Genomic DNA, 24695 nt, shown 5'->3' with positions numbered 1-24695 from the left:
GCAATGATACCTTGAACAGCTGTTGTTAATGAAGGCAGAATTCTGAGATGGTGGAGAAACTGATTCTTTTAATTCTTCATAACTACTCAAACACAAGTTTTCAGATTTGCTTTTGAGATTTTCAATCTTCAATTTACGAAGTTCTGTAAGCAATGTAGAGAATCACCATCTAAAACTCACAATCTATGAACTTTAAACTAAATATATATATATATATATACATATTTACCAGTGTCACATTTTCTCCCTTGCAAAAAGGATGGCTAAGTCAAAACATACATCCCCCAACATTCATCCCACTAAATCTATGACAAATAATTTTTCATGAGAAAGATTATTGCCAATATTTACCTTTCACACCATCACTGATGTCTTCGATGTCCTGAGGGAAAATGCAAGACGCATCTTGACTTTCAACAATGAAGACCGAGCTTGGCCTTGGAGAAGGAGGCAAATCTTTTGATTTTTCGTAATTGCTAAAGCTTAATTTTTCAGCCTTGATCATGGGACTTTCATGTTCCAGTTTATGATGTTCTGAAAGTAATATACATGATTACCCCCCAGGAGTTGTATTCTTTTTTTTTTTTTTTTTTTGTAACTGGAGGTCTGCACCTGGTACCATTCTCACTCTCTCTCTCTCTCTCTCTCTCTCTCTCTCTCTCTCTCTCTCTCTCTCTCTCTCTCTCTCTGCCAGCTGGAAAGGCCCACCTACTGATGAATAATCCTTCACATTTCCTAACCCCCATAGTGGGTGTGACCCTAGGGACTGGTACTTGGTCCCTGGATCTCAACTAATATTTTTGACTCTGGTTGGTAGTTTGTTGCCTTCCAGGGTGTTACAGGGTTCCTATGAAGGGGAATTTAAGATTGCTGATAATGAAATAACACCTTATCTTTGAATTGTAAACTATATATATCATTCTTAAATCCTAAAATGAATAAGAATGCTGGTTACTTTACCTTTAGCACTTTGGGATGTGAAGAGCTCCGTGTCTTGCACGATGGTGGCAGGTGCATCATCTTCACTGTCAATAATGAAATTAGAACTAAGAGCTTGTGATGTAGGTAATATTTCTGACTGTTTACAATTACTTGAAGTAGAGTCTTCCAATCTAGTCAAGAGGCTTTCTGATTCCAATGCATGAAGCTCTGAAAGCAATATATACTTTTATATTCAAAGAGTTCACTCTTCGTGCTAGAGCAAAATCTAAGATTCTATGATAAATTTTTCCAGGCAGTAAAAGAGAATGTTTATTTCTACTTTCAATATTATGATATATTAGAACTTCTGTGTCTTATATATATACATACTAAGAGTATTCTGACTGGTCTGTGTACTCTAGGATAAAATTGCTTAGGTTATCTATGTTCCACTTGTTTGAAGTTCTTTCATTATTTTTTCAATTAATATACCAAAGACCATTTTTCCATTATATGGGAATTGTCAGAGCCAAAGCCCATGTCCACCCACTACATACACATTAAAACAAATAATTAAGAAAAAAAAAAAAAAAAAATGGAGAATAAAAAAATATGAAAAATTAAAAATCAAATCTTTGCCCCGCCATGATGCAGTTGGAGTACCAAGGAAAAATACCTTCATCAAAACAGCATTGCAATATTATCATCAAACAGTTTTCCAAAACAAGTTTTGAACAGAAGAAACAGAAAAAAATAAAAGCCAAAATCAATGCCCCCGTCTCCCTTCCCCAACAAATACATAGAAATGGCATTAAAGAAAAACAAAGAAAAAAAGAATACATACATACATATACCAAAGGCTTTTTCCCCCTACATGGGGGGTAGCCAAAAAGAAAAAGGCATAGAAACCACTCCCATACATTCCATCTCCTATATACTCCACTCCACTCCACCCCCCTTCCTCCCTCTTATCTTGGCACCTCATGGATGACAGGTCATCCCTGCATCCTGTCCACTGCCCTGGGTCAGAAGCAGTGTTGCAAGACACAGCACATCTACAGCAAGGCTACTTCACAAATTCGGCGACCCCCCCCCCCTTCCGTCCCCCAATGACCAAAATGAAGAAAATACCAATAGCAGGAGTTCTTTATTTGCTACTGGGTGTGTATGATACAACAGTCTATCTATATACCAAGGGCTTTTCCCCCCTTACAGGGGATGTAGCAAAGTCAAAGGTAGTTTTACTATGTCTTTGAAAACTTACTAACAGAAGCCTCAGGTAATGAAGACTGTGTACATGCTCATCATACAAATAAATGTTGTGGTACATTCTTTTCTTTTCACTTTTGTCAATCAGTCAATGAACATCCAATTCAAAATATGTATGTGATTATGACACAAAGAAGTCTGTTTCCATTTACCTATGTCCATTCTAACACACCTCTTGATTTCACTCCCCTGAAAAGTAATAATCATGTATGTACTACTGAATTTTGGCCACCAACCCACACTAAAGCAGTACCAACACAAAACTGGCAAGATTACAGACTCATACTGCTCAGATCCAATCACCACAAAGATGACATGGATTACAAAGGATTACAAAGGATTACAAAGGCAAAGCATGCCGACAGGAGACCTTTTGATCCATATCTAGGTCGGATGCAAAAAAAAAAAAAAAAAAAAAAAAAAAAAAAAAAAAAAAATATTAATAATAAATTAAAACTATAACAATGTAAATAACAATTAAAATACATAAATAAATGCATTGGTATAGTTGAATAACAAACAAACAGGTAAATAGTAAATGATAATAAATTGACATATAACTAATAATAAATGAAAATCAGACAGACAAATTATAACAAAACAAAAACAAATAATATAACATAAATTATAATAATTACAGCATCTTACTTAGGTATTTATCTAAATGATTCTTAAAGCTTCGAACTGAACTACATTGCACTACCTGTGCAGGAAGTTTATTCCATTCATTAACTACACGGTTGGCAAAGTTGTTTCTACCTACTTCCAAATTGAATCTATTTCCGGACAGTTTGAGACCATTGTTTCTTGTCTGATTCTCATTCAATGTGAAAATTTTGTCACTTTTGATGTTGTCAATTCCCTTTAAAATCTTAAAGACCTGTATCAAGTCACCTCTGAGTCTACGCTTTTTTAGGGAAAACAGATTCATGTGCTTAAGTCGATTTTCGTATGATTTATTTTTGATATTTGGAATCAGTTTTGTGGCTCGCCGTTGTACCTTTTTCCAGTCTGTCAATGTCTTTAATGAGATTCGGTGACCATACGGAAACAGCATATTCCAAATGTGGACGAACTAACGATTTATATAGCTTGTTAATGAGTGATGGACTTTTGAAATCAAAAGATCGCGCAATCAATCCCAGAATCTTATTTGCTTTCTCAGAGGCTGAAATACACTGCTTGGATGATTTGAGGTCGTTACTGATAATTACGCCGAGATCTTTTTCACTATCCACTTTTGTTAACGAATTTCCAAATAACTTGTAATCGTACTTACTGTTATTTTTACCTATGTGCATTACCTTGCATTTACTTGTGTTAAATTTCATTAGCCACTTTTCAGACCATTGCTGTAATTGATCTAAATCTTCTTGAATATCTAATTGGTTTGAGTGATCATTTGCCACTCCGCACAGTTTTGTATCATCAGCAAATTTGGAAACAGTAGATTTTAGTCCATTGTCTATATCATTTATATATACTATGAATAGAAGTGGCCCAAGAACGGAACCCTGAGGAACTCCACTTGCAACATTTTTCCATCCAGAAGTTTTTCCATTTAAAACAACTCTCTGTTTTCGACCTTTCAACCAATTACTAGTCCAACCTAATAGGCTACCACTTATTCCATGCAAAGCTAATTTAGTAAGTAGTCTTTCGTGTGGGACGGTATCAAAAGCTTTTGCAAAGTCTAGATATATTAAATCTATATTGTTTCTTTTGTCATAATTCGAGATAACTGTGTTGTAGAATTCGAGTAAGTTAGTCACGCAAGAACGTTTCCGTCTGAAACCATGCTGGCTATCATTTATCAAACGGTTACTTTCTAAATGATATTCGATATCATCTCTGATGATAGTTTCCATTATTTTTCCTACGATCGAAGTCAAACTTATAGGCCTATAGTTATTTGGTTTCTTTTTGTCACCTTTTTTGAATATGGGAGTAACGTTAGCTAGCTTCCATTCTCTTGGGACATCTCCGGATATGATGGATTTCTTGAAAATTTCTAATGGAACAACAATCTCATTTTTCATTTCCTTTAAGATTCTTGGATGCCAACCGTCAGGCCCTGGTGTTTTGTTAACTTTGAGTTTGTCTATACACCTTTTAATTTTTTCTTTTGTTATATTTACCGTAGTGAGTAAGTTTACCCCAGACTTTTCACAGGTTTCAGTTTGGAATTCACTTTGAGGTGTTTCGTTTACGAATACCGAGCTAAAATAATTGTTTAAGAGATTACACGTTCCTTCATTTGAATATTCAAGTTGACCGTCAGCAGATAATAGTGGACCAATGTGATTCCTAACAACCTTTTTATCTCTAATGTAACTATAGAATTCTTTGGGATTCTCTTTGGATTTCTCAGCGATGTTCATTTCGTATTGTCGTTTTCTTTTTCTTATTGTCTTTTTTAAATCTCTCTGTATTGATACATAACTTTCATAGTCATTAGATGCACCCGAGCACTTATATTTCTTATAAGCCTGTCTCTTTTTAGCAATACTTTTTTCAGTTTCTTTGTCGAGCCACTTTGGGCGAGCCTGATTTGGGGGACGTCTGTCCTTAAAAGGAATGTAAGTTTGAATCATCTTAGTGAGCGTATTTTGAAATATTTCCCACATCTGATCTACAGGCCTTTCGTTTAATTTTTCCTCCCAATCTGTAAGCTGAAGCTCCTGACGTAGTTCTATGAACTGAGCTTTACTGAAATCGGGTATTTTAGAAGCACAAGTATCTATTCTAAAATTGTTTAGGAGTTTGAATCTGACTAAGTTGTGATCGCTATTTGCAACAGATTCACCGACTTCTACATCAGTTGCCATGCTTTCGCGGCTAGTGATCAATAAATCGAGTATGTTTCCATATCTTGTGGGCTCTTTTACATGCTGAATTAAGTAATTGTCACCAAGAAAATCAATCAAGCGACTACCTATATGGCCATGTTCAAGGGTCATCCAATCAATGTCAGTAAAATTGAAATCACCCATTATCAATAAATCCCGGTTGCAGAAACTAGACAGTTCTTGAAATAACAGTTTGTCGTCTGCTAATGATAATGTCTTTGGCCTATATATTACACCTATATTCATTTTTTGTCCATTTGTTTGGGTTAACTCAACCCACAAACTGTCATATGCATCCTGTTTCACTTTCTCTAAAACACAAGCATGAACATTGTTTTTAACGTACAATAGAACACCCCCACCTTTCTTGTGGTTTCTATCCTGATGAAAGTGTTTAAATCCCGCAATATTAAATTCAGCTTCGAACTCTGTACCATTTAACCATGTCTCAGTTATTCCTATCATATCGAGATTTTCGCTTTTGACATACGCCTGTATTTCTTGAAATTTGTTCCTAATACTACGAGCATTAAAGTACATAGTTTTAAGAAACTCCTGATTATTTCTTTTTGACACATTTTGAGTTTCAATATCATGTCTTATATTATAATTTTGTTTTTTATTTATGCCTTGCTCTATATTATTATTATTTGGTCCTTCATTGACATTCAATGCCTCATTAACATTTCTCCTATCAAAATTAACATTTCCCCCATCACGGACATCTGGTCGATTACGGTCATCCGATCTATTTTGTACATTTTGTCCCCCTACGTCACCGTGATTCACGCCGGCCTCCCGTCGTTCAGTGACATTATGTCCGGCATCCCTTTCTAAAATTATATTTTGTCCTCCAGTGACATTATATCCTACCGTGATATTTTTTCCTCCACTATAATTACATCCCATCGTGATCTTTTGTCTTCCACTGTCATTACATCCTATCTTGATATTTTGGCCTTCATTGACATTCTGTCCGGTATCTCTTCCTAAAATTATATTTTGTTCTTCACTGACATTATAACCTACCGTGATATTTTCTCCTCCATTATCATTACATCCTATCGTGATATTTTGTTCTCCACTATCATTATTTCCCATTGTGATCTTTTGTCCTCCACTGTCATTACATCCCATTGTGACATTTTGTCCTAAGACATTACATCCTAATGTGTCATTTCGTCCTCTAGCGATATTACATCCTATCATGATATTTTGGCCTTCATTGACATTCTGTCCGGTATCCCTTCCTAAAATTACATTTTGGCCTTCAATGACATTATATCCTACCGTGATATTTTCTCCTCCATTATCATTACATCCTATCGTGATATTTTGTTCTCCTTTATCATTACTTCCCATCGTGATCTTTTGTCCACTGTCATTATATCCCATTGCGACATTTTGTCCTATGACATTATATCCTAATGGAACACCTCAACTACCTAACTCTCACCCTATCCTGACAGCAGCACAACATATCTTGCATGAGTAACATGTGGCCCAAACTATGGGTAGTGGGTGGATAGAGATGGACCTTCATTCATAGGAGGTAAGAATCTTTTTAACAGGGAAACATATGAGTGAAGGATGGATATATATATATATATATATATATATATATATATATATATAATATATATATATATATATATATATATATATATATATATATATATATATATATATTCATGGGATAGGAGGAAAGCTTTTGGGAGCTGTCAAGAGTTTTTATGAGAGTAGTAGAGCTTGTGTCAGGATTGGAAATGGAGAGAGTGAGTGGTTTGAAGTAAAGGTGGGACTTCGTCAAGGATGCGTTATGTCGCCCTGGCTGTTCAACTTATACATGGATGGGGTGGTGCGAGAGGTGAATGCTAGGGTAGTGGGTCAGGGATTGGAGATGGTTAAAGAAAATGGAGAAAAGTGGGAGGTGAGCCAGCTGTTGTTTGGGGACGACACTGCGCTTGTGGCAAGGTCAGAGGAGGGGTTGAGAAAGCTGGTGGCAGAGTTTGGGAGAGTATGTGATAGAAGAAAGCTAAAGATAAATGTGGGTAAAAGTAAGGTGATGAGATGTGCAAGGGGTGAAAGTGGCAGTAGACTGGAAGTGAACATTAAGGGAGAGTGACTGGAGGAAGTGGATAGTTTTAGATACTTGGGTGCAAGTGTAGCAGGAAAAGGTGGAGTGAAGGTGGAGGTAGAATGTAGATTGAGAGAAGCGAGTAAATGCCTTGGTGGATTAAAGAGTGTAATGAGGAATAGACATTTGGGAATGGATGCGAAGAGGAGACTGTATGAAGGAGTGATTGTGCCAACAGCACTGTATGGGGCAGAAACGTGGAACATAAGAGAAGAAGAGAGGAGTTTGAATGTGTTTGAGATGAGGTGTCTGAGAAGTATGGTGGGGGTTACTAGGCTGGATAGAGTGAGAAATAAGGAGGTGAGGAGGAGAACAGGGGTGAAAAAGGATTTGGGAGATAGGGTTGATGAAAGAATATTAGGATGGTTTGGACACATGGAAAGAATGAGTGAAGAAAGACTAGTAAAAGAGGTATGGAAGGCAGATGTGGAGGAAGTGAACATGAGGGGACGTCCTAGGATGAGGTGGATGGATGGGGTGAAGGGGGCTTTGGGGAAGAGGGGAATGTCTGTTGAGGAAGGAAGGGAGAGGACGGAAGACAGAGGTGAGTGGAGAATGGTTGTATATGGATGATGTTGTGATTGCATGAGGAGGAATGGGCAGGGGGGTGGGGGGTGGGGTAGTATGTGTGAGTAAATTTTGACGCAGCCCGAAGGGATTTCTCCCCGTCCTCTCCTTATATGCAAGGGGGGACGGAGAGGGGGGGTCGCCGATTAAATGAAGCGGCCTTGCTGTGGATGTGCTGTGTCTTGCGACACTGCTTCTGACCCAGGGCGGTGGGCAGGGTGCAGGGATGACCCGTCATCCAGGAGGTGCTCAGATGAGAGGGAGGGTGGGAGGGGTGTGGAGTGTATTTAGAGATGAAATGGGTGGGAGTGTTTTTATGCCTTCCCCTTTTTGGCTACCTCCCTTGGAAGGGGGAAAAAGCCTTGGTATATGTATGTACCGGTATATATATATATATGTATATATATATATATATATATATATATATATATACATATATATATATATATATATATATATACATATATATATATATATATATATATAGCTTAGAGTTGGAGGAAAAAAACAATGTTGTTTTTGTTCTTTGTTGATTTAAAAACCAATTTGGGTGCCACTAATATTATGATATTATGGGTTCATGCATAAATTTCAGCCTCTCAAAACCCATGTTATCAACTTCAAATTAAGACATAAAAAAATGGAAAAATGAAGTTTATACTTACATATACCAAAAGGTCCTTTCCCTTTATAGAAGGATGACCAGGTCAAAGCACACATCTACCCAATCCTCACCCCATACTCATTAAGAACAAATAAATAATATAAAATAAAATTTATTTCCCTCTCATCTTAGCTCCTTAAGGATGAAGGATCTTTGGGTCTAAGGTAATGCAGCAAGGCACAGCACTTTCGTAACAGGACTCAGCAGCTAAAGCTGGTTTACCCCCACCATTTCATTTAAGCCCTTATCCACTGGAGAAATATACAGTCAATGAAAATAAATCCCTTCAGGTCACATCATTTCTTCATCCATTTACAATCACTCTTCAATCACACATATCTTTTGCTTTGTCCCCCCCCCTCTGTTCAACAGACATTCCTCTTGCATCCAATGACCCTCTCATCCTACCCATCCATGAAGCTTAGTGCAAAAAGAAAAAAAAATCTTTACAAAATCTGCTGAACCAACAATTGAAAATCAATGACAAAATATATTTCCCCTAGTGATCCTAGCTGCTGATTTTCAGTGACTTAAGACCAACTATATTTACCAATATACTTTCCTTTTCAATAATTTTGAAACTGTAAGAGCCCTTTCCCATAGGCTTGTTCTTACCTTTCTCTTTACCTTCCTCCTCTATGCCAAAAGTATGCAATGAATGACAACTGCCCGACTCCTCAAAGCACTCGCTACCTGGCAATGATCTGGATCTGTAAAAATGAGTACAAGGACTCAATTCATATTGCATGACAGCAACAGTCAATGAATCCATTGCCCCAGATCTGTCTTGCTGGAGGCCCACAGCTCCAGGTAACTGGCAACAGCCGCTGGATTGGCCTATAAGTCATATTATATTGTTGTCTAGGTATGGTCACAGTACACCAATGAAAATATATTTTGTGTGGTGATTGCATCTATGGCAATTTGCCTCTGAGTTTATTCGTGTTCGTATTGTTTTCAAGCTAGATGGTGGCTTGAATATAAATGTATTAGTGTGATCCCTACTTCTCATGGGAGGGATTTCTATGTAGGGCTGATGTCTGGAGGAGTTTAGTGAAGTAAGGAATTCAGTCTCAAGTCTTCGTTTTGTGAACTAAGTGTGTGTGTGTTTTTTTGTATATATGTGTTTTTGCATTACTTTTGACCTAGGGCAATGGGCAAGATGCAAGGACAACCTGTCATCCAGGAGGAGCCACGAAAAGAGGGAGGGAGGGTTGGAGAATGGGAGTGGAGTATGTGGGGATGAAATGGGTAGGAGTGGATTTATGCCTTTGACTACCTCCCTTGTAAAGGGGAAAGAGCCTTTGGTATACGTATGTATGTATATATGTGCTGCACTGGGCCCTTGATAGATTGTTGTAGATTAGGGTAAACTAATGTCAATTGCTGTAGATGTGCAAGTAATAACCTCCCCCCCCTTGTCAGGAGTTGATTGAGCTTGTGTTATGTAATGGGATGGATGCCAGGGGATTTAGGACTCTCTACTAATAAAACTGTACCTATCATTTTCATGTGCTCTGCTATGGGAGAGGATTTTGGTTTGAATGTGCAGATGATCTACCAGGATGATTTTTGGTGCACCCTGCTATTCTTAATGGTTTGTTTTGTACAATTTGAAGGGTCTCATCTCTCTTGATTGTTGGTAAGAACCATATCATGAAGACAGGTTCAAATGAGGTTCCTAGGAATGGTTTGTAGATTGTCATTAGAAATTATTTCTCACAACCAAAACCAGTGTTTATTTCTGATCCTAGTATGTTTATTTTCCTTTTGAATTTCACTGTTAAGTCCTTGATGTATGGGCTGAAGGGCAAGTGTATCAACAGTCATGCCTAGATTTTTAAGAGTTCTTTACAAATAGGTGTTGGTTATTCAATTTTACAACTGGATATTTCTTCAAAGTTGAACCAAAGGCATGGTTCATTAGATTCCACGCTACAAAGTCCTCTGAAAAGGGCACCGTCCTAGCCTTCCGATGGGAGCAGTTTGTGATGTTAAAACATATCATCATCATCATCATTATGGGTGGGGGTTGGGTTAATCTTATCATTATTAATAGAATACATTTACATATTTGTAAGCTTTTTTTCCATGTACAGTGTTTTTAGTGTTTTCCTAGTTTTCTTTCTTTTTGTTGTTTATTTAATTTTTTATATCTTTATTTAGGAAGCTCACTGGCTGAGCGGGTTAGGGCAACATTACATGTGGCGAAGGTCAAGGGGATGGCGGTTCAAACCCTGCCATCGGCAAAGTTGAACCATTGGCATGGTTTATCATATTCCATGCTGCAAAGCCCTCTATGAGGGGCACCATCCTAGCCTTCCAATAGAGGGGAGTTTGTGACATTAAACCATATCATCATCATCATTTAGTTGTTGAAGAAGTTTTTCTATTGTTCAAAGTTTAAATTGACTTTTTTAGTTGATCCTCTTTTTCTTTATATTTGGGTGTCTTTCTGATGTATAGCTGGAGTTGTATTGGCTGCATGTTATTGTGGTAAAGTAGCATGCAGTTGATACTTTAGGATCTATATGGGGTGCCCCTACAGACCAGAGCCACACATCATTTTGTCTGTGATAGAGGAAAACTCTGTTCATAGAGAAATTATGACACTTTTATACTACAACTGTCCCTCTGTTATGCTGTCCCCCAACCCCTTGTTACTGTCCTGTACAATTTCTCTGAATATTCATTTCCTTTTTCGCCTACCTACCCTGTGGTGGGGGAAAAGAATACTGCCATCAAGTATTTCCACTTGGATCGTAAGAGGCGAGAAAAAGGGGACAGGGATTGGGACCAGGCATCCTTCTCCCTGTAGCTCCACAGGGGACATTCCTAAAAAAAAGTAAAGGCATAAGAGGGTTTAGGAGTTTTCCGACCAGCACCCTAAGGTTTGGGTCTTTTAATGAGCGTGGATGTGGTACAGATGAGAGTAAAAGGGAAGAGATAGATAGAAAGTTTGTGAGAAGAAAGATGGATGTGTTGGCTTTGAGTGAAACTAAGTTGAAAGGGAAGGGTGAGTGTAAGTTTGGGAGTGTAAGTGGGAGGTTATCAGGAGTGAAGAGAGGGCAAGGGAGGGAAGGGGTGGCTATACTAGTAAGTGAAGAGATAGGTAAACGTGTAGTGGAGTGGAAGGAGGTTTCCTCAAGGATAATGTGGATGAAGGTGAAACTGGGAAAGGAGATGTGGGTTTTTGTAAGTGCATATGGGCCTGGTAGTGAGAAGAGTGTAGAAGAAAGGGAGGCTTTTTGGATAGATTTAAATGAGTGCATAGAGGGATTAGGGAGAAATGTCAATGTAATAGTACTGGGAGACCTTAATACTAGGGTAGGAAATGATCCAATTGATGGAGTGGTTGGGAAATGTGGAGTTCCAGGAAAGAATCATAGTGGAGAGTTGTTGTTGTTGTTGTTGTTGTCGTTCCCTAGACTGTCTGTCCGAGCAGTCCCGTCTCCCCAAGGAAGGCCACAGCCGAAACTGGGTTTTCCCACAAATCCTTTATAGAGTGTATGTTGTGTTGTTTGCGTGCATGATTGTGTATAATGCAGTCTTCCATTATGTGTTGTATGGTATGGGGTGAAGTGTTACATCCTGGGCAGCTGTTCACAACACGGTCGTCCAGCCTCTTCTGGTAGCTTAGAAGTGCTGGGTGGTGACCGCATCGCAGTCTGGCCAAGTGGACTCTGTCCTTTCGTGGGAGAGAGGATTCAGAAGGGTGGATATCAGGGGGTCTGGCATGCAGCAGTGTGTTGTCTTTCAGTGTGTTAATGGAGCGGTGAGTGATATGATTATGAATATGTTTCCGGAGGCTGGTATTTGGTGGTTGTGGAGGAAGAGAAGAGAGTATCTGTGCGTAATAAAGGTCTTTGGGTGTAGTTTTAATGTTTCTTGGTGTGTGTGGGTGTTCTGCTATGTAGTGTAGCGGGTGTGATGTGTTTGTGGTGGCTGCAGCAAGTGTTTGTGTGCCTCTCATGTCGAGGTGGTCCTTGACTTTGAGGACTTTTGTTTCATGGTGTAAATGGTCTGTAGGTGATGTATTTGTGCAGCCTGTAATTATTTTTAGGGCTTTGTTTTGTATGATTTGAAGGGTGTTGTGGTGTGTCTCACTGAGATTAGGAGCCCATGCAGGACTCGCATAATTCATCACTGAGCGTATGCATTGTTTGTATATTGTTATATTAGTTTCTTTGTTTTGTCCAAATGTTGTTCCTGTGATTGACTTAAGTGCGTTAAGTCTAGGTGTGCATTTGTTTTTTATGTTTGTGGAGAGTTGATGGTGGAGATGTGTCTAGAAAGAGTTGATGACAGCAAATACAGTGTTTTGGAAGAAAGTCAAGTATAAGTACACATGGGAGAGGGTGGTAGATGGAAGGGTGGTAGATAGAGCGTTAATGGATTATGTAGTGGTAGATAGGAGTATGATAGGAAGAGTTAAGGATGTACATGTGCTAAGGGGAGAGGGTGGGGGAATATCAGATCATTTTTTGATGGAAGGTAAGTTGAGAGTGGAGGATAGATGGAGAAAGAGGAAAAGGACAAAAAAGGTAGGGAGGTGCTTAGAGTGAACTCTTTAAATGAAAAGGAAAAGGAGGAGTAAAGGAAGAAGCTGAAGGAGGAGTGGGAGGGAGTGAAGGATAGAGTAGAGCTAGGTGTGGAGGAGGAATGGGGATGGTTCAAGGAGGGAGTCACAAAGTGTGCAAAGATGGTGTGTGGAACAAGAAGGACAGGAGGAAATAGAAGGAAGGGTAGTGAATGGTGGGATGAGGAAACAAAGAAGGTTGTACAAGAGAAGAAGCGAGCTTTCACAGATTGGTTATAAATAGGACAAGGGACTCATATGAGAGGTACAATGAAAAGAAAAGAGAAGTAAAGCAAAAGGTAAAAGAGGCAAAGAGGAGAGCAGATGTGAAATGAGGTGAGTGTATGACAGAAAATTTTGAAAGTAATAAAAAGATATTTTGGAAAGAAATTAAGAGAGGAAGAGGAGGCAAATCAAGTGGAGAAAAAAAGTAAAAAGTGCAGATGGAGAGATGATAATGGAAGAGAAAGCAGTAAGAGGAAGATAGGCAGAATATTTTAGGGAGTTGCTAAATGTGAAGGAGGATAGGGAGGGAAAGATAGCTGCAGTGGAAAATGCTAAGAAAATGACTGTGATGAGTTGGGAAAATAGAGGAGAAATAAGGAAGGATGAAGAGAAGGCAGTTGTTAAGAGTGTCTAAAAAAGGGAGGTACAGTGATGGTGGACTGGCTGGTGAGGTTATTTAAGAGGGTAGAGTGCTGGAGGACTGGAGGAGTGCCTGTATAGTTCCACTTTACAAGGCAAAAGGGGACAAGTGTGAATGTAGTAGTTTTAGAGGGATTAGCTTGTTAAGTGTAGTTGGGAAGGTTTATGGGAGGATCTTGATTGAGAGGATTAGGAGAGGAAGAGAGGGAGTAATTGGTGAGGAACAGTGTGGATTTAGGACAGGTAGAGGTTGTGTAGATCAGATTTTTGTGGTAAGACAGATATGTGAGAAAGCTATAGGAAAGGGGAAGGATGTTTTTTGGGCTTTTATGGATCTGGAAAAGGCTTATGACAGGGTAGACAGAAAGGCACTGTAGGATGTTTTGCAGATATACGAGATAGGAGGAGGGTTCTAGGAGCTGTCAAGAGTTTTTATGAGAGTATTAGAGCTTGTGTCAGGATTGGAAATGGAGAGAGTGAGTGGTTCGAGGTAAAGATGGGACTTCGTCAGGGATGCGTTATGTCACCCTGGCTGTTCAATTTGTACATGGATGGGGTAGTGTGAGAGGTAAATGTAAGGGTGGTGGGTCAGGGATTGGAGATGGTTAAAGAAAATGGAGAAAAGTGGGAGGTGAGCCAGCTGTTGTTTGCAGACGACATTGCACTTGTGGCAGGATCAGAGGAGGGATTGAGGAAGTTGGTGACAGCATTTGGGAGAGTGTGTGAGAGTGTGTGATTGAAGAAAGCTGATGATAAATGTGGGTAAAAGTAAGGTGATGAGATGTTCAAGGGGTGAAAGTGGCAGCAGACTGGAAGTGAGCATTAACCCCTTCACTACGGGCCACATCGCACGTCTGGCAGCATTAGCTGCCAGACGTGTGATGTTGTCATAATACATTATAAAAAATAAAGTCACTGCTCTATCGCTCGTTCTCTTTCACCCATGAATTTTGATAACCATAGAAAATATGATGAAGCCAGTTTACAGAGTATGGAGGTCACGCAGGTATGACTACAATAAATATAATCAAGACGCCGATGTCAGCACCCTCACGTACCCACTTGCTCCTCATGACGCCTATGTAGGCGTCACCGTATGAAAGGGGTTAAGGGAGAGCGACTGGAGGAAGTGGATAGTTTTAGATACTTGGGTGCAAATGTGGCAGGAAAAGGCGGAGTGGAGGTGAAGGTAGAATGTAGATTGAGAGAAGCGAGTAAATGCCTTGGTGGAATAAAAAGTGTAATGAGGAATAGATATTTGGGAATGGATGCTAAGAGGAGACTGTATGAAGGAGTGATTGTGCCAACAGCACTGTATAGGGCAGAAACATGGAACATAAGAGAGGAAGAGAGAAGGAGTTTGAATGTGTTTGAGATGAGGTGTCTGAGAAGTATGATGGAGGTTACTAGGCTAGATAGAGTGAGAAATGAGGAGATGAGGAGGAGAACAGGGGTGGAAAGAGAGTTGGGAGATAGGGTTGATGAAAGAGTATTAGGATGGTTTGGACACATGGAAAGAATGAGTGAAGAAAGACTAGTAAAAGAGGTATGGAAGGCAGATGTGGAGGGAGCGAACGTGAGGGGATGTCCTGGGATGTGGTGGATGAATGGGGTGAAGGGGGCTTTGGGGAAGAGGGGAATGTCTGTTGAGGAAGGACGGGAGAGGACAGAAGATAGGGGTGAATGGAGAATGGTTGTATATGGATGATGTTGTGATGCATGAGGTGGAATGGGCTGGGGGATGGGGGGGTGAGGTAGTATGTGTGAGCAAAATTTGATGCAGCCCAAAAGGGATTTCTCCCCGTCTTCTCCTTTTATGCATGGGGGGATGGAGAGAGGGTGGTCGCCGATTTAATGAAGCGGCCTTGCTGTGGATGTGCTTTGTCTTGCGACACTGCTTCTGACACAGGGCAGTGGACAAGGTGCAGGGATGACCCGTCATCCAGGAGGTGCTAAGATGAGAGGGAGGGTGGAGGGGTGTGGAGTGTATTCAGGGATGGAATGGGTGGGAATGATTTTATGCCTTTTCTTTTTTGGCTACCTCCCTTGTAAGGGGGAAAAAGCCTTGGTATATGTATGTATGTATTTTCTCAGGTGGCCTCTTGGAATGTTTTTTTTTTGCTGAACTTTTATATGATTGTTTCAATCTCCCCCACAACTCTTTCAACCGATAGAAACTGGATGGCAACAAAAGTTTCCTAGTTCTCTTCTCATGCTGCATTCAGAATATACTTGGCTATAATGAATGTCAAATTATAACATATAAAAGCAAATGGAACATGAATTACACTTAATGTATTTCTAATATCAACTGAACTCCCATAATAACTGGCTACATTATAATAATCTCTTCACCAACACAAGTCGGGCACAGAACGGAATAAAATAGCCTCAAGACAAAAAGAACAAAAAGATAAGTATTATCCAGTACAGAAAGGGTTAATCAAATTTCCCAAAACATATTTACACTTGCCTTAGGCCTCTGTTCATGAGGGGAGACATTAGTTCAGTTCAACAAGTTCAACAAGAAACTCACATCATTTACTATAATGCAAATCCCCAATTTGATATAAAAAATTAATTGAAGGTAATAAATAATATATACAATAGAACCTTGGTTCTTGAACACAAACCTTTTTAGAAAACTGCTCCAGAATCGATTTGGTTGAGGACTGAAAGTGTTCAATGATCTGCTGGATACAACTTTGTCATCAGGGCAACATTTTTCAAAAAAAAATTGAATTTTGCCCCTCAGCTTTGTTCAGGTTGGTTAAGAACTGATATTTTGGTTGACTACCAGAGCAAAACCTTCTCAATGTTTTTGGATGAGAACTGATTTGTGAGACATTTGAGAATTGAGTTCTACTGTAATGAAAAAGTGAATGGCTACCAAAACTAGAATTCTAAGTCTGACCATTACAAATCATCAGTCCTGATTTTTTAGATCCAACAGTAACATATATCAACCTGTCTAAATATTCCCTTATTTCTCATGGTGTTTATACTAAACTTAAAGAAGAAATAGTGTTGCTTAGGAGTGATTCTTCACAACCCAAGTTTTACAGTGCAACATCTAATTCATAGCATTATGTCCTCACATTCTCAGCACTGCAAATTAGAGCAAACTCAGGTTAAAAAAATGATGCATGGGTCCTGCAGTCACATTAGCAATAAGACCCATAAATTCAAATACCTGGTATGCATTTCCTCAAGTCTGGACTGGTGTTGACAGAAAGTTTCCCAACGACAATGCTGCCTTCCATTGTGAATGTCTTCTTCAATAATATCACAGTGTTCTTCAGTTTCTTGCTCTAAGCTAGTGGCCTGTTTTATCTGCATCCTTTGCAATTTGGCCTGTAAAAAAATAAGGAATATACTGCATAAAAACTGCAACTTAACACCAACTGATGCATAATAATGTTTGGAATATAAAGTGGTTGCTAAAAATCTTATCATTAACCTGATATCTATAATTTGCTTAAAGCCATACTGTGCAGACTTTTAAGCTAGCTCTTATGGAGGACTAATTGGGCCAAAACTAAACAGAGCTCTAATAACAAAGTATTTATTGGTACCCTACCATCTCAGATTTATATCAGAGTATCACAACTGTAGAATTTTTTTTAGTACTGTGACATTTGGAGATCACTGTAAAGTAGCAGGAAAAACAATATTCTTGATCATTTGGTGTGAGTATGAAGAGTGTTGCCATTTCCAACTCTGAGACAACCAACATAGACATGACCATGGGAAAAACAGTGCTGCTGCATGAGGTGAAATCCAAAATTTTTCAGTGATTGTCCTTGACTCTTGTTGACATCCTAAAACTATCTCTTACTGGAAATTGAAGTCTCTTGAATTCAAAGGGCAAGTCTGCTGTAATCAGTGGAATTCTTGGAATAAACACACTTCTCCCTTTCTTTGTCCAGTAAGGATTGCTGATTCCAAGACATGGATGCATTTGCCTGACTTGTTCCACTGCATAGCTTTGAAAGATCCTGATTTCTAAAAAGCATAACTGGAACTCCTTTCTTCAATGTCAGTTTGTAAAAAGGCATTACAGTAGTATCCAGAGAAAGTTAATTCAAAGACTCACTGGGGTCAACAATATCAATGAGATTTTGTTTCCAATTGACAACCTGGACATATTTTAAACCTTCTCCAAATCCATAAAGGCCCAAAAAATCCTTACCTTTTGCCAAAACTTCCTCACAAATCTGCCTTACTACAACAACTAATCCATCCTAAACCAACATTGCTGTTCCTCAATTTATTCCCTCCGTTTCTCCCCTAATCTTTTCAATTAAAGCCCTCCAACTACACTCAATAAACTGATCCCTCTAAAACTACTACAATCACATTTGTCCCCTTTTCCTTTATAAAGCAGCTATTCAGGCACTCCTCCAGTCCTCTGACACTCTTCCCCTCCTTTAGACACACATTAAACAACTTCACTAGCCAGTCCACTTTTTCTAGCTACTCTGCATGACACCCATCCAACCCAGGTGCCTTACCAGCTCTCATCATTTTCAAAGCTCTTTTCTTATATCTCTTCCATTCCCCCCCCAACCCAGAATTGTTTCCACAGACAATTTTATAAGAAAAAAAAAAAAAATCCAAGACACTTTTCTTCTACAATATTTTTGTTGAAAAATTTTGTATTTTCCAGTTTTATACACCCCCCTACAACTATACTGTATATATATATATATATATATATATATATATATATATATATATATATATATATATATATATATATATATATATATATACATATATATATACAGCGAATCCTTAAATAACAAACTTAACCTTTCCATGACTCTGTTCTTAAATTGAAATCTTTGCAAACTGAAACAAATACGGCAAACACGCCAATACACTACTGAGCTGGTGAGATTGTATTTGTGTACAAGTATGTGTACATTCGTACCCCAAAGTACAATTTGTTAACCAAGACAAAAAAATTTCACAAGAGTTGGTCAATAACCAATTTGTTCATTAAATGAGGTATTTGATAGTCAAGCTTCAATTGTACACTCACACACACACACATATATATATATACTGTATGTGTGTGTATACATATATATATATATATATGGTACGAAAAGATGGGATGGATAAGGAACACTACATTGCTCACACTGAATGGTCATTGATCCAATAGATATCTTGGTATGAGTTGGATAGTCACTGTCACAGTTGCATTGAACAGCCATCTTGAACAGGCTCAAAAAAGAAGCTGCACTCCTTTACGCATGACTGTGATCATCACTAACCTGGCTGGCATGTCTTTGATCAGGTGTTTCCAAAGATCTTGCTCTTCTATGATTTGCAGCATCTGCCTCTCTCCTTGATAAAATCTGACTTTGATCTTCTGCAGCTCTAGATCTTCTCTTCCTTGCTGCATCTGATTCTCTTCTTGATAAAGTCTTACTATCATCTTTTGCAGCTCTTAATCTTCTCTTCCTTGCCGCATCTGCTTCTCTCCTCGATAAAGCCTTACTGTTATTTGCAGCTCTTGACCTTCTCTTCCTTGCTGCATCTGCATCTCTCCTTGCTCGTGCCTCATCTTCAGTCTCTTCAGCTCTTCTTTCCCTTTTCCTGAGAGCTCTGGTCTTTGCACTTTTCCAAGGCATTTTCTACAATAAGAAGAAATAAAATTAGATTCCTCACTTCACTCCACGGAACTTCAAATCCTCACTTTAACTCTGATTCAGGCCGAAAGTATGATCCGGCCAAAAGTCCGATCTGGTTGAAAGTCTGATTTGGGCCGAAAGTTTGAGTTCTTCAATATTTCTTTCTGTGCACTTCAGTTCACAAACTCCATGGAACTTTAACACCTGACAAATATGATACCTCTCACACTTATTTGGATCAAGTTTTAAATCAACTGAATTGCAAGCATTTTCATATTCATAAACTTCCGGTATTACTTTCAATTCAGTTTAAATGAAAAACTTGTAAGTTAAATAAAAATTTTAGTTATTTTAAAATTTAAATTTTCAACTGTTAGCACATAACAAATCCTCATCCAGACTTGATCCCAATGCTAGAAGTTCAAGATCCAAATGAAGGGCAGATTTTCAATCCCAGGATCATCTTGATTCCAAAAAGGTATAATATGTCTATGTTGAGCAAATATAGACTGAGATACAGGGTCCCAAACAGGACAGACAGATTTTTACATCTATTAATACAGATGTATGAAACTATCAATACATATTATAAATGAGGGGAATAGACAGCTTTATGACTTGTTAAAAACTTTCTACAAACCTGATATTTCTTGAATTTTACTGCTCTCCTTGCTCGAGCCCTTCGTGCTTCTTTAGAAACTCTGCTGAGATTACTTCGTCGTTTTGGAGGCATAACAGACCAATTCTATCCTATGGAATTGTTACTCATACAGTTTCAAGGCTGAAGAAAGACTGAAAATTGGAGAAAAGTTTTCACATCCAAGCTACATATAAGATTAATAGGAAATGCTTAGAATAAGCTTCCCTACAATGAAATGGCTAAAAAATCATATTACAAAGATAAAAATGCAAATACATCTTATATTACAGTCCAGAGACTGCACCAGTGACTGCTCTGTGGGTACTATGACATGTGCTACACTTTTATGTATTTTTGTTATTTGTTGTTATTCATGAGAAGCTAAGATGAGAGGAAGGGGTGGTGGAGGAGAGTGGAATGGGTGGGAGTAGGTATGTCCATTTGACCTGGCTATCTCCCTTGTAATGGGCAAAAAAACCTTGAAGTATATAGATAGATAATTAATTGTGGTGCAAATGTTAATGAGGAACCAAAGATAAATATCTGTGCAAAATAGTCCTATGAGAAGGACAGAAAAGTTATCTCACTGCCACCTATCTTCAAGACCTGTCAATATCCTCACATCCATTGAGAGGTGCAGCCCCAAAGCACTAACACTTGGTCTTCAAACTGAGCTCAAGATCTCCCTCTAATCAACTCTGATTATATTTCTTCCACCTCTTCATACAAGTAGAGTTGGTAGATGCTCCCTTCCTCTTTTTACTACAAGCCAATGACACAGAAACAGTCACACATTTATACAATACAGTTTCTTCCCAATTCAGTGTAATATCCACTTCCCTTCATGGATCACAGCATCATCCATATACAACCATTCTCCATTCATTCCTATCTTCTGTCCTCTCCCATCCTTCTTCAACAGACATTCCCCTCTTTCTCAATGCCCTTTTACCCTATCCATTCATCTCATCCTAGGTCGCCCCCTCATGTTCACTCCTTACACACCTCTTTTACTAGTCTTTCTTCACTCATTCTTTCCATGTGACCAAACCAGCCCAACATTCTTTCATTAGCCCTATCTCCCAATTCCCTTTCCACCCTAACCTCCTCATTTCTCACTCTATCTAACCTAGTTACCCCTATCATACTTCTCAGGCACCTCATCTCAAACACATTCAAACGCCTCCTTTCTTCCTTCCTTATGTTCCATGTTTCTGCTTTGTACAGTGCTGTTGGCACAATCACTCTTTCATAGAATCTCCTCTTAGCATCCATTCCCAAATGTCTATTTCTCATTACACTTTTTAATCCCCAAGGCATTTACTCTGTTCTCTCAATCTACATTCTACCTCCATCTCCACTCCTCCCTTTCCTGCCACATTTGCACCCAAGTATCTAAAACTATCCCATCCTCCAGAAATCAATGAAAGAAAAAGTTGCTAAAAGCTATAAATGAACAAACGTAGCTGCTTTGGTTGCTTGAGATGCCATTTTTGTTTTGGTAGAGGCCGAGACCAAAGAAATTAAAGTATGATAAATTTGTCTACTCTAACCTAACCTATAACCTGCATTTAGTAATGCAGTACCTGTAATTCTAGAGATCATCAGGGTTGTCGTTGTTGTATCCGACCTCCGAATCTATCAAAACAAAGATGGCATCTAAAGGAGTCAAAGTGAATTAATTTTAGTTTCTGTATAGGTTTTTGCAACATTTTCTGATGTTGATTTCTGCTAAGAAAAATATCTATTACATTAATGTATTATAACTTATAAAATTAATATTTAATTTTCTAATAGTATACCGCATAGGTGTGCACTTTTAAAAAAATACCAAATATATCGGATCTTTGACTTTGTGGGAGAGCAAAAAATAATCACCTAGATTGGGGGTCTCACTAATTGCCGAACAAACCGAACAAAACCGATAAAAGCCAAACATACCAACAAAACCCAAACAAGGACGGTTTTTGCTCAAATGCACACTTCTATATATATATGGTTGTATTATTTGAACTATTTTCTTTAAAATGTGTGATTTCCATGTAATATGATCAAAGAGAAGTTATGTTTTTATCCTCTGCAAAATTACCGAACATAGCTACGATTCGACCCAGCCCGCCGTCTATGATCACTGGTGGTATGGATCAAACTACACTCTTTTAAGTTTCTTACTATTGTGATATTAGTGTAATATACTGTATATAGTTGAATTATTTCAACTATTTTCTTTAAAATGTGTTACGTCATACTGCAGAGGCTAAAACATAACTTCTCTTTGGTCAAATTACATGAAAATCACACATTTTAAAGAAAATAGTTGAAATAATTCAACTATATGCAGTCTATTACACTAATAACACAACAGTAAGAAACTTAAAAGAGTGTAGTTTGATCCATACCACCAGTGATCATAGACGGCGGGCTGGACGAATCGTAGCTGTGTTCGGTAATTTTGCAGAGGATAAAAACATAACTTCTCTTTGATCATATTACATGGAAATCACACATTTTAAAGAAAATAGTTCAAATAATGCAACCATATATATATAGAAGTGTGCATTTGAGCAAAAACTGTCCTTGTTTGGGTTTTGTTGGTTTGTTCGGCTTTTATCGGTTTTGTTCGGTTTGTTCGGCAATTAGTGAGACCGCCTAGATAGGTAAAATTCCAGGATTATAAATATAAGGATATTTATTGTGAAACTTGTGTTGCCCAGTAGCGAATCTAACCTTACCTAATGTAACCACACCACGGAAAATATATTTCAAATGTATAAAAATGAAAGTGAAAAATGTATTTAAGTAAATAAGTTGAACCTCAAGACAGAAGGTTAGGTTAAATTAGGCAAAGTACTGTTGACTTCCACAAACTCCTGCCATTCTATATACCGTTATCGTAATTAGGCCGTTCTGTTGTTCCATTTATCATATACCTATTTGATCCTTATAGGCTTAATGATGTCCCTACAAGCTGCCCCGTGAGATCACATAAAAAAAAAAGCTTGGTCATATCAGGTTAGACCAGGCTTATGCAAAATACTCTTTTCTTTAGTTTTGTGCCTCACCAATCATACAGGCAACATTTAGTTTAATCAACACGTTTATGTTTGTATATGGTACAACTTGGTCTATTAGTAATTGGCATACCTATTAATTTACTGTAGCCCCTCATACTCCTTCCCAGTTGACAAAATCGTGTAGTGTTTCTCTAACACTCTGAGTGCTCCCGATTTAACGGGCAATTTGTAAGGTTTCCTAAATAATAGACGTCCCCATATCCACCACAAGTTGTCATATTATAGACTTTTTTTTAAACAGTTCCAATTATGTGACGATTATTTGGATAGAGACGATACTTGGAAGAACGTAACATTGCGCATGCGCAATTTATAAATATGAACTAAAAGTTGTTAGTATTCCTTTTATTATAAAATAAATAGAATTAAGAAATATTTGATAAAATAATAAAAAAGTTTAATTTAATTTAAGCTGAATACTCTTTAATCCAAAATACGATAAAATGCACGAAAACAAACATGGTGCACATAGTGTCCGAAATTAATAAATGTGTGAATCCTATCTGCTAGTACTTCATGGTTTAGATGTAATCATGTAACAAAATATTATATGATAGCTGTATACATAGCCATACACTATATAGTTACCAAAATGCAACAAAATTCGGAAAAAAACACTAAAACATTGCACATGCCAAAAATTACACCACCGTAATCGGACATGATCTTCGAGTACAAGTTGTTCCTAACATTTACCCACTTTTACACATTACGTCATGTATTATAAGCAACACTGAAATTATTCTTATATGCACACCATATGCGCATGCTTTGTCATGTGAACGTAAATATAGTATTACTACATCTATGACAATATGCGTTAAGTAGGCAGATGTTATTAGTAAAAATTTGTTAACGTTGATAATTGTGATACTACTATGAGGACGCACATGTGTTCGTAATTCAAGATGACATCAACGATAAAGAATTTTGACGGAATTCTTTTTCTTACATATCTGCTTTCCCCTTTTCCTAAGCAGTTTCCTTCCATTGATTACTCAGTTGACGCAGTCAGAATAAAAAGACAATTCAAAGCAGTGACAGGGTTACAATTATATATATAATTCATTTTGGAAAGGGATTGATAACGTAAGGAAAAATATAGCTGGATTTAGAGCTGAGTTTATGTTAGCTATGAATTACTAACAGCAGATCTACGTATTGTACTATGTTTTTACAAACATATACCAATGGCTATTTCCCCCTTACAAGGGAGGTAGCAAAAAAAAAAAAAAAAAAACACTCCCACCCATTTCCATCCCCACATACTCCACTCCCATTCACCTCCCTCATTTCCTCTTATCTTGGCTCCTCCTGGATAACGGGTCATCCCTGAATATCCGTGTCTTTGAAGTGGTGAACAATGGTGCAAGACATATGTGCATACCACAACGCAGTCGTCTTGTCCTCGGTGTTGTGTGAATTCCGCCTCCATTCCCAAAGCACTAACATAAGCTGAGAATCATTATGTATATTTTCGTTATCCTTCCCCCCCCCTCCGCCCCCAACCGAGGCATTCCCTTGCCACAGCCCGTGCAGAAACAAATCAGTGAAAAAATCACATATACGAACATTTAAGCTCTATTTATGTTACGGCCTCCTTGCAAAATGAGCGTTTTTGCATAATTGACAATAATCGAAACCATAATTTTTGCAGAATTACCATTGTACATTTTGTGATATTTTCCTCCTAGGCATACTCTAC

At 38.2% G+C, this 24695-nt stretch overlaps 1 protein-coding gene across 6 annotated transcripts in view; it reads right to left on the bottom strand.

The window, feature by feature from the left end:
* LOC143039743 (uncharacterized) overlaps positions 1-23685 on the bottom strand; it is a 44177-nt gene extending 20492 nt beyond the window's left edge. For 2 of the 6 annotated variants that reach the window (XM_076209987.1, XM_076210004.1), the window contains exons 1-8: positions 23061-23323; positions 19917-20068; positions 18917-19279; positions 16825-16985; positions 9023-9117; positions 961-1149; positions 352-534; positions 11-143 (exon numbers count right to left, since the gene is read on the bottom strand). In XM_076209987.1, coding sequence (XP_076066102.1) covers positions 11-143; positions 352-534; positions 961-1149; positions 9023-9117; positions 16825-16985; positions 18917-19279; positions 19917-20009 — 1217 coding nt within the window. In that variant the 5' untranslated portion in view covers positions 20010-20068; positions 23061-23323. Of the gene's footprint in view, positions 1-10; positions 144-351; positions 535-960; positions 1150-9022; positions 9118-16824; positions 16986-18916; positions 19280-19916; positions 20069-23060; positions 23324-23565 lie in introns of those variants that run through there. The other 4 variants (XM_076209992.1, XM_076209997.1, XM_076209999.1 and 1 more) reach the window with 4 other exon arrangements.
* Between the last annotated feature and the right edge of the window lie 1010 nt (positions 23686-24695).

Source organism: Oratosquilla oratoria, chromosome 2 (genome assembly GCF_046742065.1).
Source record: "Oratosquilla oratoria isolate Oo_2021 chromosome 2, ASM4674206v1, whole genome shotgun sequence".
In the NCBI taxonomy this organism is placed as follows: Eukaryota; Metazoa; Arthropoda; class Malacostraca; order Stomatopoda; family Squillidae; genus Oratosquilla; species Oratosquilla oratoria.
Note: the sequence above shows the minus strand (reverse complement) of the source record. Positions and strands in the feature narration are given on the sequence as shown.